This window comes from Cajanus cajan, chromosome 10 (assembly GCF_000230855.2).
Source record: "Cajanus cajan strain Asha chromosome 10, NIPB_CcT2T_4, whole genome shotgun sequence".
Lineage (NCBI taxonomy): Eukaryota > Viridiplantae > Streptophyta > Magnoliopsida > Fabales > Fabaceae > Cajanus > Cajanus cajan.
The window spans coordinates 15,612,299-15,628,018 of record NC_138526.1 but is presented as its reverse complement, the minus strand read 5'-3'; the positions used below and the strand labels follow the sequence as shown (position 1 = coordinate 15,628,018).

At 29.5% G+C, this 15,720-nt stretch overlaps 1 protein-coding gene across 1 annotated transcript; it reads left to right on the top strand.

The window, feature by feature from the left end:
• Window positions 1-893: 893 nt before the first annotated feature.
• Window positions 894-6,701, top strand: LOC109792228 (putative disease resistance RPP13-like protein 1). Its single transcript, XM_020351620.2, has 2 exons — window positions 894-5,188; window positions 5,263-6,701. Exon 1 carries the CDS (start codon window positions 1,364-1,366, stop codon window positions 5,144-5,146), a length of 3,783 nt encoding a protein of 1,260 aa, XP_020207209.1. The 5' UTR covers window positions 894-1,363; the 3' UTR covers window positions 5,147-5,188; window positions 5,263-6,701.
• Window positions 6,702-15,720: the final 9,019 nt, after the last annotated feature.

Genomic DNA, 15,720 nt, shown 5'->3' with positions numbered 1-15,720 from the left:
AACTAAAAATATTTAGGCATGTTCTGGGATCAACAACACCCTCTTGCACAACGTGAGTGGGTTTTGTGGCCCGTGACTGGGTTTTGCTGTCAAATTTGGGTCATGGTCTGAGATGGTATAACCAAAAACAAAAACCGTAATTGGCGGAATTTAAAACTTTTACTTTCTAGAACTAAAATAAAAATAAGATGTTCAAAATTTAGTCATTGATGGAAACGAAAGTTATAGGAGAAAAAAGGTTAAAATATTTTTTTAATCCCTAGAATTTCATTTACTTGTTTTTTCAGTCTGGTTTAAAATAAACACTTGTAGTTCTTATACTAATTTTTTTAAATCTTTTTTAGTTTTTATAGTTTAAAATAGGTTTTTTAGTTTCTATATTTATAATTTTTTAAATCTTTTAGTGCATTATTTTTTTAAAAAAGAAAAAAAAGATACATTTATATTGAAAATGATTAACTTGAACTCTTTTACCTATATAAGGAGTTTGTTAGTAGACGATCTATAAATATTTTTGTAAGCATTTTTTAAGTCTATCTTGATATGTGGGAAATTTCTTGGATCAACTCATCTATATTTTTATTAATCAAGAAAAAAGGGAAAAAAAATTTGTACCATAACTGTGATAGGCTAAGTAGCAGCAATTTGTACCTAACCATTCCATCAAATTGTTGAAGTACAAAATAGTACTTGCTATATCCCTATGCCTCTATATATCATGGTCATCAACTTTTGTTCCATTCAAACACCAAAAGTCTATACTCTACAGGCATACCTCATGCAAGTTATCTCCTTACACGGTGTCTTTTTTGATACAATCCTTACTCAGTTTCTAACTAATGTTTTTATTTGTATATATTTATTACATTGACTAAATAAACGAAGCCATCCGCAATTCTTATCAAAATACCAAAAGTTTGAAGCATTTCTTTTTCATTATTTGTAAAAGAATTAAAACTAGGAGAAAGGGAAATTAGCATGTCACACATAAAACTGGATGGTTTGTTTATATATAGAACCAAATTTACCGATTATGTCAAGAAATGATTACTAACCTCGAGAGTCAAACATATTTTCTAGCTGAACAACTTGTTGTCGACACATAGTATCTTACCTTGAATATATAAAACCATATTCTAATATTCATAGTTCTGTCCGGCATTGAAGTGTGCGCCTAATATGCCAAGTCAACGTGACTTTATATTGGTATGATCAAGTTGTTAGTTTTGGACAAAAAGTCTTGATTCAATAGCTTTCGAATATGCTATCAGTTACTACTTCCATTCAGTTTGCAAATACCATATCAGTTTCATTATCCCACTTCTAAATTCCATCATTTGAAAAAGAAGTTAAGAGTAACTCCATGGCAGCTGAATTGGTGGGTGGAGCATTTCTCTCAGCTTTTATCCAAACTTTGTTCGAGAAGATGGCAACTCGTGACATGTTAGACTTCATAAGGGGAGTAAAACATGACAATGGTCTTAACCTGCTGGACAAGCTGAAGATAACATTGAGATCAATTGATGCTTTGGTCAACCATGCTGAAGAGAGGCAAACTACAGATTTGCACACAAGGGAATGGCTAAATGATCTCAAGGATGTCATGTTCAAGGCAGAGGACCTTTTAGATAAGATCAGTGTCTTGGCTTCAAACCAGAAACTGGAAGCTGATTCATGGAGTAGCAGCATAAGCAGCAAGGTATGTTGCTCTTCACTTGGTGGTTTTAGTGAGGAGATGGAATCCATTATACATAGAATTGAAAACCTTGTGAAACAAAAGGATGTTCTAGGTTTAAGGGAAGGTGTCAATGAGAAAACATTTAAGAATTTCCAAACAACTTCTTTAGCTGGAAAATCTTCTATCTATGGAAGAAATGCTGATAAAGACAATGTTATCAAACTTTTGCTATCAGTATCAAATGATGCTAGTGATAAGATATGTGTCATCCCCATAGTTGGTATGGGGGGAGTTGGGAAGACTACTCTTGCTCAACATGTATACAATGATGACAAAGTAAAGCAGCATTTCGACATCAAAGTGTGGGTTTGTGTTAACCAGGAGTTTGATGTCTTCAAATTGACCAAGACCATTCTAGAGGCCATTCCTTTGACATGTGATACAATGGATCTCAATCTGCTACAAGTTAAATTGAAAGAGTTCCTTCACAGAAAGAGATTTTTAATTGTTTTAGATGATGTTTGGAACGAAAGCTACATCATGTGGGAGATTTTAAGGCGTCCATTTGAATTTGGTGCTCAGGGAAGTTGTGTCCTTGTAACAACTCGCAACGAAAATGTTGCATCAACTATGCTCACTATTCCAAGTTACCATTTAAAACCACTAGAAGATTATGATTGTTGGTTGCTGTTTTCTGAGCATGCATTTGAGGGGGGAAGGTTCATAAAAAGTGCTGCACTGGATGATATTGGCAGGAAGATAGTGAAAAAATGCAAGGGGCTTCCACTGGCAGCAAAAGCTCTTGGGGGTCTCTTGCGGTCCAAAGTAGATTCAAGAGCATGGGTGAAGGTTTTGGAAAGTAAAATATGGGACTTTCCAAATGATAGGAGCAATATTCTTCCAGCTCTTATGTTGAGCTATTACTATCTTCCCTCCACTCTCAAGCGTTGTTTTGCTTATTGTTCAGTATTTCCCAAAAGTTACCAATTTCGGAGAAAGGAATTAGTGCGCCTATGGATGGCTGAAGATCTTCTGCCACATCCAAAAGGAAATGGAAATGTGGAAGAACTTGGTACTGAATACTTCAATGATCTAACATCTAGATCATTCTTTATCAAATCAAGTAAGAAACGCTTTGTCATGCATGATCTCATCACTGATTTAGCTGAATTTGTTTCTGGAGCGTTCTCATTCAGATTGGAGGGACACAAGGATAATTACCTATCAAAGAGAACCCGTCATTTGTCATATTCAAGGCTTCACCTTGATGATTTGGAGAAAATAATGGCTACATGTGAAAATCTACGGACTTTTCTTCCATCACAAGTTTTGTCATGGCCAAAATGTTTGAACAATGAGGCTGTAAGCAGCTTAATTTCAAAACATAGGAGTTTAAGGGTCCTTTCTCTCTCGCACTGTGGTAATTTGACAGTAGTACCAGATTTCTTGGGTGACTTGATACATCTTCGATATCTAGACCTTAGTGTCACTCCAATCTCCAAGTTACCAGAGTCCACATGTTCTCTGCATAATTTGCAGACTTTGTTGCTGTTAAACTGTGTTTATCTTACTGAATTGCCGCAGCAAATTGGAAGACTGACCAACTTAAGGTGTTTGGATATTAGGGGAACAAAATTAAGTGAAACTCCACTTCATATGGGTAATTTGACAAATCTTCAAAACTTAACTGGATATGTCCTGGGAAGTGGAGGAGGGTCAGGCATTGAAGAGCTGAAGAATTTTTCCTTTCTTAAGGGAAAGATCTCTATTTCAAATCTCCAAAATATCATTGATCCACAAGATGCTTTGAAGGATAAATTGTTGAGAAATATGCAACTTGATGGATTAATGTTGAGTTGGAGCACAAATGCAGATGATTCAAAAAATGTTAGAAACATTCTGCATTGGTTGGAGCCTCCTAAGACCTTGAAGAAGCTTACCATTAGAAATTATGGTAGCACGTCATTCCCACCCTGGTTAGGAGATTTTCAGTTCTCAAAATTAGTATCTATATGCCTTTATGATTGTGTTAATTGTCTAATTTTGCCAACACTCGGGCAACTTCCTTCCTTGAAAGCTCTCTCATTGGTGGGGTTTTCGAGTGTAATTTACGTTGATGAAATGTTTTACAATGACTCTTCTATGGAAGTGAAGCGATTTCAGAGACAAGATATTACACCCTTTAAGTGCCTTGAGACCTTGCACTTTGAGAACATGCCTCGGTGGCAAGAATGGCTTCCTTTTAAGGAGGAAGAGAAGGGAGATGAAAAAAGAGCATTTCCTTGTCTTAAACAACTATATATAAAAAATTGCCCAGAACTGAAAGTCGTGAACTTGATCCAAAAGCTACCAGCTCTAGAAAAGATTGTGATTGCAAAATGTGAACAACTTGTTGTTGCAGTTCCCCCAACTATTCGTGAATTGAGATTAGAATGTTGTGAGAAGGTTTCAATCCAAAGGCCACTGCCTCAATTATTAAACCTGACAATCAGTAGCTATAATGCAGTACAGTCACTATTTGAGGTAATAGACAACGAAAGTTCTTGTATTCAAAAGTTGAGCATCTCAAGTTGTCCACTCTCACAGCAGCTTCCTAGTAAAGGCATTGCAAACACATTAAAGTCACTCAATGTAACAAACTGTGACAACATTGAGTTTCCAATGAACCAATGCTTTGCATTTCTTGAGAGGTTATGCATCTCATGTAGCTGTAATTCCCTGAGGTCTTTCATAATGGATATGTTTCCAAAGATGGTCCACCTTGAAATACGAAGATGTCAGAATCTAGAATCTCTTGTAGTTTCTGGGGTGCAAGCACAGAATCTTCGATCTCTAAGTTCCTTAAAGATCTGTGAATGTCCTAATTTTGTATCTTTTCCTGAAGGTGGACTTGCAGCTCCAAATCTGACAAATTTACAGTTGGAGAAATGCAAGAATTTAAATTCTCTTCCTTTTCAGATGAATAAGCTGCTTCCATCCCTCGTGAGTTTGAACATAAAAGAATGTCCAGAACTCAAGTCATTTTCAGAGGGAGGTTTGCCAGATAGTCTGAACTTACTTGAGATATTTCATTGTGCTAAATTATTTACCAACAGAAAGAACTGGAATTTGCAAAAACTCGCCTCTCTTAGAAGCTTTGCCATAGCAGGTTCATGCCAAGATGGGGAATCATTTCCAGAAAGATGGCTGTTACCATCCACTCTCACATCCTTTCACATCCTTGCACTTTGGAATTTGAAGTATTTAGATGAGGACAGCCTTCAGCAGCTGACCTCTCTGGAGACTTTGGGAATTGCATGCTGCCCAAAACTTCAGTGTATGCCAGCAAAGCTTCCTGCTTCGATTTCCACCCTTCATATCATGACAAGTCCAAGACTTGAAGAAAGATGTAAAGGAAAAAGAGCTGAAGATTGGCCCAAAATCGCTCACATTCCGATGATACGAATTAACAAGAAATTGTTACAATAGAACCAACTTAGTTTTCTATAATTGTCTTATCCTATTGTTCAGGTATCTTCTCTAAAATTCCATATATTGGCTGCAACTCAACATGTTTGGCTTATATTTTATTTCTTTCTTTGCAGTGCTGTTTCGATGATACCAAAGTGACAAACTGGCAATAGTACTGAACCTATTTCATGTTTAAGTTCAGCATTACCAGTATGGAAGCTTTGTTCTGAAGGCCAAACACATTCTAGCTGATAAGGATTCAATTTTCATTATCGTTGCTTTCATGAATGTACAAATTACCTCCTTAATCAATTGCCATTTTTTAAGGTCTTTATCAGTCAATTACTCAATTACTTGAGAACTATACATGATCAAGTTGAAGAAGATTTGAACGCTTCCAAATTTTCGTATATGGCATATTTTTCTATTTTCTTTATCCTATCATTTCTAGAGATTATGAGCTTGGAGATTTGGTTGAGTAGGTGTCACCCTTATGCAAGTATAGGGTACGGCAAAATTTTTGAAGTATCCAATCGGTTTTGTTGTGCACAAGGAGTTTCACACATACATATCTTCACAATGGTAAGATATTTTCACTTTAGGTCTAAGTTTTCATGATTTTATTTTTTGGACATCACTTAAAAGGCGTCTAACCAAAGGAGTCAACAGCATGTATAAAAATTCATGTTTATTCTCTTATTTGAATTATGTAAGACTTTACTTGTATCCTAACAATTTTTCCCTCAAACAAAAGATCATGACTTAGCCTCACTTACCAAAAAAGTTATTAGTCCACGAATATATTTGATAGTAACCCATAGAGCTTAGTCTAAGTATTTATATTGCCGCTCCATCATGTTAATTGATCATAGCAGGACATACCTCCTAATCTCATGTTAGGAGGAAGACTCTCTTCCACACATGATCCACCTGTCAATTCTATCATACTCGTCAAGCTATTCACTTGGTCAACCATTGACTCTAATACCACTTATTGTGTACAAGGGTTTTGCATATACACATGTTTTCAAAATAGTGAGATATTGTCTACTTTATACTTAAGACATCACGCTTTTCCTTTTGATCATTATTAAAAAGACTTCTAACCAATAAAGACAATTATGTATATGTAAACTTATATTTATTCTCTTGTTTGAATGGTACGAGACTGTATTTGCATCTCAATAAAATTGATAGGCTGAGCAGAGAAATTAGTTTCTCAGTCAGTGGGTGTTACCATTTCCCTTTTTTTATCCTAATTCGTATTTGCCAATTGCCATCTTGTAAGGAGCATGCTCCATTTCATTGTCATTGTATTCTATAGTTCTTCTGCTAATATACTTTAAGAGAGGATTCCTCCTCTGGTTTCAAGGGGATGCTTAAAAAAAAAAACATATATATATCAGTTCTATTCCCTTATTTAATATATCTCAACAAGTCGGAAGGTTGCAAAATTTTGCAATGAGATTGAAAGCTTGTAGATGGGGAAGTTTTCCCAGCTCAACAAACATCAATCCATCATGTTGTTTTCTGACAACAAAGCCAGACAAGGCTTGGAGATGTTCTAGTCTGGCTAATGGCATCTCCCTCAAATGAGTACTACTAATGTCAAGGTGGCATAGACTCACCAATCATCCCATGTCCTCGGGCAATTCACTGCATGTTTGGAACCAATTCATTAAAGGGGATGAATCCTCTCTCTCCACGTCCAAAAGGAAAAAATCAAGAGAAGCTACTACTATTAGCTTCTATGTTCCTGTTTGGTATCTCATCGTGGTATAACATACGCAAGTCATAAAAGACAATACTCCAAGGAGTAGCTTCAGATTTTCTGCCTTATTGGGAAGGCCGTAACGGTGGCAAGATCATTGAACTCACTCCAAATTAAAAATATTAAAAGAAACACTAACGAAAGAAATTAGTATCTTATTAAAAATATTAAATTATATTAAAAAAAATCATATCCATATAATATTTATGGAATAATTAAAATATTTGCATTGAGTATCACTGCAAAAGAATTTTTATAAAATTAATTCTTTTAGATATTCAATTAATATAAACTATATATGTTACAATCGAATGATTTATCATCAAGTATAATTTCAAAATTATTTGATTATTAAAGTTTAACTAAAAAGTTAAATTCAAAAAGATAAAATAATTAAATAAATATAATAAAATATATTAAAATATGACTCATAAAATTTATCTAATATTTAAAATTTTCTTAACAAGAACTTGTTTATCGGACATGGAATTGGTGTTGGATGTGATGTGAAGGAGGTGGTTGTAAACATGCACTATGCCATGCGGATCAAACAAGACTTGATGCTCTCGGTGAGTCTCTCACATTTGGATTGCATAGCACAGAAAGTAACCTTTTAATATCACTGTGAGAGATATTCAGGTATGGCACAAGTATATCAAATTTCCAATAGAGGCGGGACAGCTGAGTGATATTCGTCTAGTTTGACATAGACAGCACACATAAGTGTTTATGTTAGATTTATGAGATTTTTCTTTATTTAAATTTTGAATTTTGAATAAATTTTAGATAAGATATTTGTTATTGTTACAGTTTTATTTATTATATTTTATTTTCAGTTATTCAATATAATCTCATCAAGTAGAGTTGTTAGTAGATGAGATTTGTTAGGAATTTTAAATTGATTGTAAGCCTATACATAGGCATCCTCTTCTATGAATTTTAATGTTAATTTGATGATAGTTTTTCATCTTCAATTTTAATTTTAATTTGTCTGCAAGATCCAATTTTTCTACATTTTTCTCAAAATATTTCCAACAAGTGGTATCAAGAGCTTGCTTCTTACGGGCTGTGAGGAAAAAATTTATTGAGCGCTAAACACATTGAGGTTGAGTGCAAACACTAAATTGAGTGATTTATTGTTCAAACAATTTTTGGTGCAAGGATGTCTACTTCCACCAATTCACCAGCAATTCCAATGTTTAATGGTGAAAATTATCATATTTGGGCCGTCAAGATGAAATTTGTTTTAAGATCTCAAGGTTTATGGAATGTTGTAATTTCTGAAGCTGATCCACCACCATTGAGAGAAAATCCAACCATTGCACAAATCAAAGCTTATGAGGAGGAGAAGCTGAAGAAAGATAAAGCCATCACTTGCCTACATGCAGGACTTGCAGATCATATTTTTACTAAAATCATGGACTTAGAAACACCTAAACAGGTGTGGGACAAGATTCAAGATGAATTTGAAGGCAGTAGCAGAGTCAAATCTGTTAGGCTTCTCACATTGAAGAGAGAATTTGAATTGATGAAGATGAAGGATAATGAATCTGTTAAAGATTATTCTGGCAGATTAATGGATGTTGTGAACCAAATGCGACTTCTTGGTGAAACATCATTTACAGATCAAAAGGTTGTCGAAAAAATCATGGTTTCAGTACCCGAAAGATTTGAAGCCAAGATTTCTGCAATTGAAGAGTCTTGTGATTTGCAAACTCTCACAATTACTGAATTGACCAGCAAGCTTCACGCACAAGAGCAAAGAGTCTCCATTAGAAGTGATGAAGTTGTTGAAGGTGCCTTTCGAGCAAAGCACAATGGAAGGAATTTTGGAAAGTCACGAACTTTCAATAAGAATAAAGGAAAAGATGAAGGTTCTTCAAAAAAAGGAAATTTTTTGCCTTGTTTTCATTGCCAAAGAACCAACCATTCTAAAGAAGATTGTTGGTTTAAAGATAAACCACTTTTTCACTGTAATTTTTGCAATAAAAATGGTCACAGTGAAAAGTATTGCAGATTAAAGAAGAATCAGCCTGAACAACAACCAGAAAAACAGGCAAATGTGATTGAAGAAAAAAATGATGATGAAGATGAATATTTATTTATGGCATCTCAAGAATTCAATTCACATGAAGTGAATACTTGGCTCATTGACAGTGGTTGCACTAGTCACATGACTAAATATTTATCATTTTTTACCTCCATTGACAAATCAATTAAGCCAAAAGTCAAGATGGGAAATGGTGAAATTGTACAAGCCAATGGAAAAGGTACAATTTCTATTGCAACCAAGAAAGGTATGATAATTGTTAAAGATGTTCTCTACATACCAAAATTGAATCAAAATGTTCTTAGTGTTGCACAAATGCTAAGGAATGGTTATGGAGTCTCTTTTAAAGAGAATTATTGTTTTATTATGGATGAACATGGTTTAGAAATTGCAAAAATTGAGATGACCAAAAACAGTTTTTATTTGAAATTTGATTTGGTTGAAGATCATGATTTTATTGCTAAAATTGATGAGAGTAATGTTTGGCATGGAAGATTTGGTCACATTTTTATGCATGATGTATTTGATATGACAAATTCCAACAAATGGTATTCAAAGACAGGAGGAGGAGTTAGATTGAATGACTATGAAGACAATGATATGGGTCAAGAAATTGATGTGCAACAACTTGATGACATGGCATTTCAAAACTCAATTTTTGGAGTTCATGAAACTAAAATTTGTGATATTCATGGCAAATCTCAAGGAGGAGTGTTAGATTTATGAGATTTTCCTTTATTTAAATTTTGAATTTTGAATAAATTTTAGATAAGATATTTGTTATTGTTACAGTTTTATTTATTATATTTTATTTTCAGTTATTCAATATAATCTCATCAAGTAAAGTTGTTAGTAGATGAGATTTGTTAGGAATTTTAAATTGATTGTAAGCCTATACATAGGCATCCTCTTCTATGAATTTTAATGTTAATTTGATGATAGTTTTTCATCTTCAATTTTAATTTGTCTGCAAGATCCAATTTTTCTACATTTTTGTCAAAATATTTCCAACAGTTTCACTTATATCAACAAATACAACAATGTAATAATAATAACAATCTAACATTAAAACATGACATTAAAAAAGGAAAATAATGTAATAATAGTTCTCACATTAAAATGATATTATTTATTTTGAGTCTAATAGTGTTTATGATTTTGATTTTGATCATCTCTCAAAAGATTTTTATCAAATAAAACATGTGTTTTTATAAATTCATGTTCTAACAATGTAGGACTATGAATGTATCCTAACTGACAAAGATTTTGAAACTATAAGGATTTTTTTCGAATCTCTAACATACACTTTATCTTTTGACTATGAGAGAGAAATTGCACTGTCTCTATTCATCAAAGTTGACCCTTCGATGATATTGTCTTATGGGAAATTCGATTCAAGGTCCATGCCTTGATCAATGTATTCTTCCAAGCTGCCAAGAGTGGGTTGAGTGTAATAATGCAAATAATAAGAAGGGGTGTTGAATTGTGGTTGTTTAGTTGCATGTATAACTCAATGTAAGTGAGACTAGAGAATTGATCAAACACATTGAACATCATCTCCAAATCCTCATCGTCCCCAAGTCTCCACTTCCTATATTCAAATCGTCCACCAACATGATATAGAGGGAAATCTACAATAGATGTGCACCACCTTTTTACCATCACCAGCACAAATCCTATTCTGGATAGTTTGCTTCAAAGACTCAAATGTGATCCTTCCTTTGCTAATGGAGAGTAACTGTTTCCTATCGCATACAAATGTTGAACCTTGATCAGGGGTAGTAATGATCTGTTCGTTATAATATACCAAAACATGGACCTTGGAGGAACTCATGATTTGGGTAGTGTGTGTAGGAGTTGAAGGCTTTTTTGTGGGTGTAATCTCAGACAGAAACACTATCGGCTACATTGCATGTCATGCTTCTCACCTTGCAAGAACAACAACTATAGCATAAGTCATAATAATTACGTACGGTATCTTAAGACAAAAACAGAATGTGTTTCGTGTCGTGTGCATACATAAGCAAGTTCATGTGTTGTGATGCCTTCACTGAAATGTTTCAAATTTACCTTCAACGGTGAATTCCTCCTTATTAATCTTGATCTTCTACACTGTATGTGTAGTATATATGCAACTGCTGCAGCTTTTGTTTCCGTTGGATGCTTTTTCTCTCATCGATTTGAATTTACGTGCTTTGCAGCAATAAGTAATAACTCATCAATTCGGTATCCCACGGTATGGATCACCAATTCAAATTTTAAAATACTGATTTTTTTTTTTCTCAAAAAGGATAACTTTTCTTACCCCAACTTTATTACTCAGATTATTGTTACTAATAAAATGTTTTCAATTTAAACTTTTTTTCTATTTACGCAACAATCAAACTGTTATTTTAGAATTTATACCATCAACTTCTTATTTTTAGTACGAAAACTCTACGGTACCCATGGGTATCGAATATTTTTTATTTATTTATTATAATTACTTGTTTTATTTTTATTTTTATTTATTATTTTTAATAATTTATCTTTATAAAAAAATTTATATCTTTAAAATTATTTTTATAGTTTTTAAATTTTATTTTAATGTAGTATCTATTATAATTAAATAATTTAATATTAATATTTTGTTAATACGTTTTAATTTTTTTTAGAGTTAATTTTTTTTTAATTTATAGTATAAATTAGTTTTTCAATTATATTATTTATTATTTTTTTTTCTTATTTTAATATTTTTATAATACTATTATTTTTTTTGTTTTTAATTTTTTAATTCTATCACATATAAATAAAATTTGTTATGAAAATTAACCTTTTGATTATTTTTTTTGAATTAGTCTTTTTGATTGATTCATCTTCTACAAATTTTTGATCTAAAATTTATGTTATTTTAAATTCATTTTTTAAAATTTATTTGTTCACATAATTAGAAGTACCAAAACCTTTCAATTATCATGGGTACCATAGCAATTCCCTTTTTAGTATTATTTTTTAAGTGAATCTTAAATGAAAAAGAGAATTATATAAACTAGCCTGGTGACTAGCAAAATGCACGAACTTATTTTTTAATTAACTCAAAATATCTTTTAGTATTTTTTATTTGATTTAAATACCCTTTTAAGTTTTATTACTGTTATTTATTAACATTAATAAATTTAAAACAACTTTAATTAATGTTAATAAAAAAAATATAAAACATTGTACAATATTTCATTAATTTATCAAAATAGAAAAAATGGATATCGTGTAGTATTTATATATTATGTCAAAATAAAAGGAAATTTGGGTAAAAACATTTTAATAATTATTAATTATTATTATTTTGTAATATTATTGTGAAGAAAAGAGAGACATTAAAAAAAGTTGAATAATGTCAATCAAAAACTCACTTTTACAAACATAGTGAAATAATAGCAAAACTGTGTATGAATGTAGATGAAAAGAGTAAGAAAGAAGAACATAAATATTTTTATACTAGTTTGTCTCAATTATTGAGACTACATCCAGTTTTTTTTATCAAACATGATTAAGTTCTACTATTTTTTTACAAAGTACAAGCATTACACACAAGTCATTTATGGTTCAATCTAAGTATTCTTTTATGTGTCTCATCAAATAACTATTCAAGTATTTTCTTTAACATAAAGTCTCTCCAAACTTTAAACAATCAAATATTCTTTTACAGTCAAACCTCTTAGACTCAAAGCAATAATACAAAGTTAAAGTTAGGTAAGATACTTGTATTGTTTGTCTTATGTTTAAGATGTGATACAACCATATTAAGTACAATGCTTATACACAGAAAGAATGAATGTAATGTGTGTGCTCCAACTTCTTTTTGAGTCTTCATGCTTCCTTATATAAGTACTTTAGTAAGGATGAATGTTTCAAATCTTTGAGCATTTCTTACAAGCTTTTTGTCTCCATTTATGGTTGGTGTATTGATTGTTTGCATTTATGTTTTATCAAATGTGTTTTCTTCTCTTTTGTTATTATGGGTATTAAGGAAGCTATTTTACTTCGATCTGTTAATAAATCATATACACAAAGATTTAGTTATTAGACATCATAAATGATACGAATTCAAAATAAATGTCTTACACATGAAGTGTTTTATCTATTAGGCTTTTTATGTCAAGATAACTAATCGTCTTAGTGCCTTATTGATTAATCTAAAAAAATTCTTTAGAAAAATCACTAGTGCAAAAATTAGTTTTAAAATCGGGGTTTTAAGATTGGTTAAAAGGTGACCGATCTTAAAAGTAACGCAGTAACAATTTTGTAAATAATGTGAACACTTTTAAGATCAGTTAAAATTTAACCGATCTTAAAAGTACTTTTAAGATCGATTCTTCTATGACCGATCTTAAAAGGTATATATATATATATATATATATATATATATATATATATATATATATATATATATATATTAAAATAATATAAGTTTCATAATTCTAAAAAAAATAATACATTTAGAACTTTAAACGAAATATAAAATATTTTATTAAAACTAAAAATATATTTAAATTTTTTAATCTTTCAAGAATAAGGGATAAAGGAAAAAATACTATATAGTCAATAAGTATAAATGAAAATCAATACTTATTTTTTGTTTAATTTTAACACCTTATAAATTTTAATGACGTTTAACATTAATAAATTTTAAACAGTTTAAATTAATGTTAAGACAAAAATATAAAAAAAAATTATTTATCAATTGAAATAATATATATTATAATAATTAATAAAAAAACTTTAATTATAGTTTTAATATTAGCATAAAACTGTTGTCAAAAATTAACATAAAATATTATTATAATTATTAATATATTTTAAGCTAAATTGTATTGTTGGTCCTTTATTTTATTTTTTAGATTTATTTGAGTCATTTATCTATTAAAATATTAATTTTGATCATTTATCTTTTATATTTTGATCAATTTGATATTTTTAAAACAACAATATTTTTTTTATTTTATGATTCAATTTTGAATCAATTTTAATTAATTCAAGATGTAAAACTTCTAACCATAGATTTAATGATATAAAAACTATAAAATTTCATTGATGCTTGAGTCCATAAGAACAATAATATAATAAAAATCGTGTGAAAAATACGTCTTATAAGTAACTATAAAATAGTAAGAAATTATATTTTTTAATTTTTAATTGTCTTTTACACTTATTTTTATACAATTTACTTTTTTTTTATTTGAATTTTAGTTAGTTCAACAATTCTTATATAAGGGAGTTTAATAAGAAGAATTTCAAATTTTGAATCAATCAAAAAATTATCCAAAATCATGTCTCAAAATATAAAATAATCATTGTTTCAAAATAATCAAATTAGTCTAAATTTAAGAGATAAATAACTATAATAAACATTTTACAAGATAAAAGACCAAAATAAATCTAACAAATAAGATAAATATAATTTAGCATATATTTTATAGCTTTGGAATATTTACTAGTTCTACATTATATTATATATTAATTAAATATGTAAAATTAATCTATACTAAATATAAAATGAGTAAAATCTCTAGTAAATTTATGAAATAAAATCTTTGACTAATTTTACTTATTTATCGATCGAGTTAGATTAGCCTAAGGTGAAGTTTTAAAATATTAATATGAAGTAAAAAAAATAATATCTATATTAATACTAATTATATTATATTATGTAACTTCTGTTGATTAAGACACTAATTTCATGATATAATTTGTATATTAATTGTTAAGACACCAACATTCCTCTTAAAATAAAAATATTTTAAAAGAATTCCTTATTTCTTACTAATATATAATAAAAATATTACATAATAATAAATACACAAGAAAAAAACAATTTCTACAATAATTTTTCTTCTAAAAGTTTCTCATAATAAAATTTTATAAATTAAAATTAAAAATATATTAACTATATAACATAAAAACACGTTAATTTAAGAAACGATAACAACATTATAAACTATTAATTACATTATTTTCAAATTATTGTAATTTTAAAGTAAAATAATTATACAATTCACATAAAATATTAATTATTAAAAATTCACATAAAATAAAAAAAAATAAAACACATTAATAAAATTAAAATAAGTAAGAAATTAGATTGGTAAATTTGTTGGACCCAATATCAAATCATTCAAGCAGTGTCTAAGTTCAATCTTTAACATTGCTGTGAAAAAAAAATAAACTTAAAACTTTTCAAATTCTTTTTAGGAATTTACTTACATTTATGTAAAAAAAATTATAGTATAAAAATATTTAGAAAAATGAGTTTTTTTTAGATAAAGTTATCTTCTGTATGTGAAGTGTACATTAATGTTGAATTGTCCCTCCTAAATTATATATATATATATATATATATATATATATATATATATATATATATATATATATAACCTCATTTAATGAATTTTCATATACAAATTTTATAAATTAAGCTTAAGATTATATTTATTATATGATATAATAACATTAATTTTGAAAACAAAACAGTAATGAGAACATAAAATATTAATTACATTAATTTTAAATTATTGAAATTTTAGAATAAAATAATTATAAAATTCACATAAAAATATTAATTATAAAAATTGACTAATATTAAAATATAATAACACATTGATAAAATTAGAATTAAAAAATTTTCAAAAGTTTTTTTTTTTTAAGAAATAAACTTACATTTATGTCGCAAAAATTTATGGTATATTTTATTTTATTTACTTATATTTATATAAACACATTCTGATATTTCATTTT

Bases quoted from the DNA above. Each gene is read 5' to 3' on its own strand.
- LOC109792228 (XM_020351620.2), top strand. From the start codon at position 1,364: ATGGCAGCTGAATTGGTGGGTGGAGCATTTCTCTCAGCTTTTATCCAA.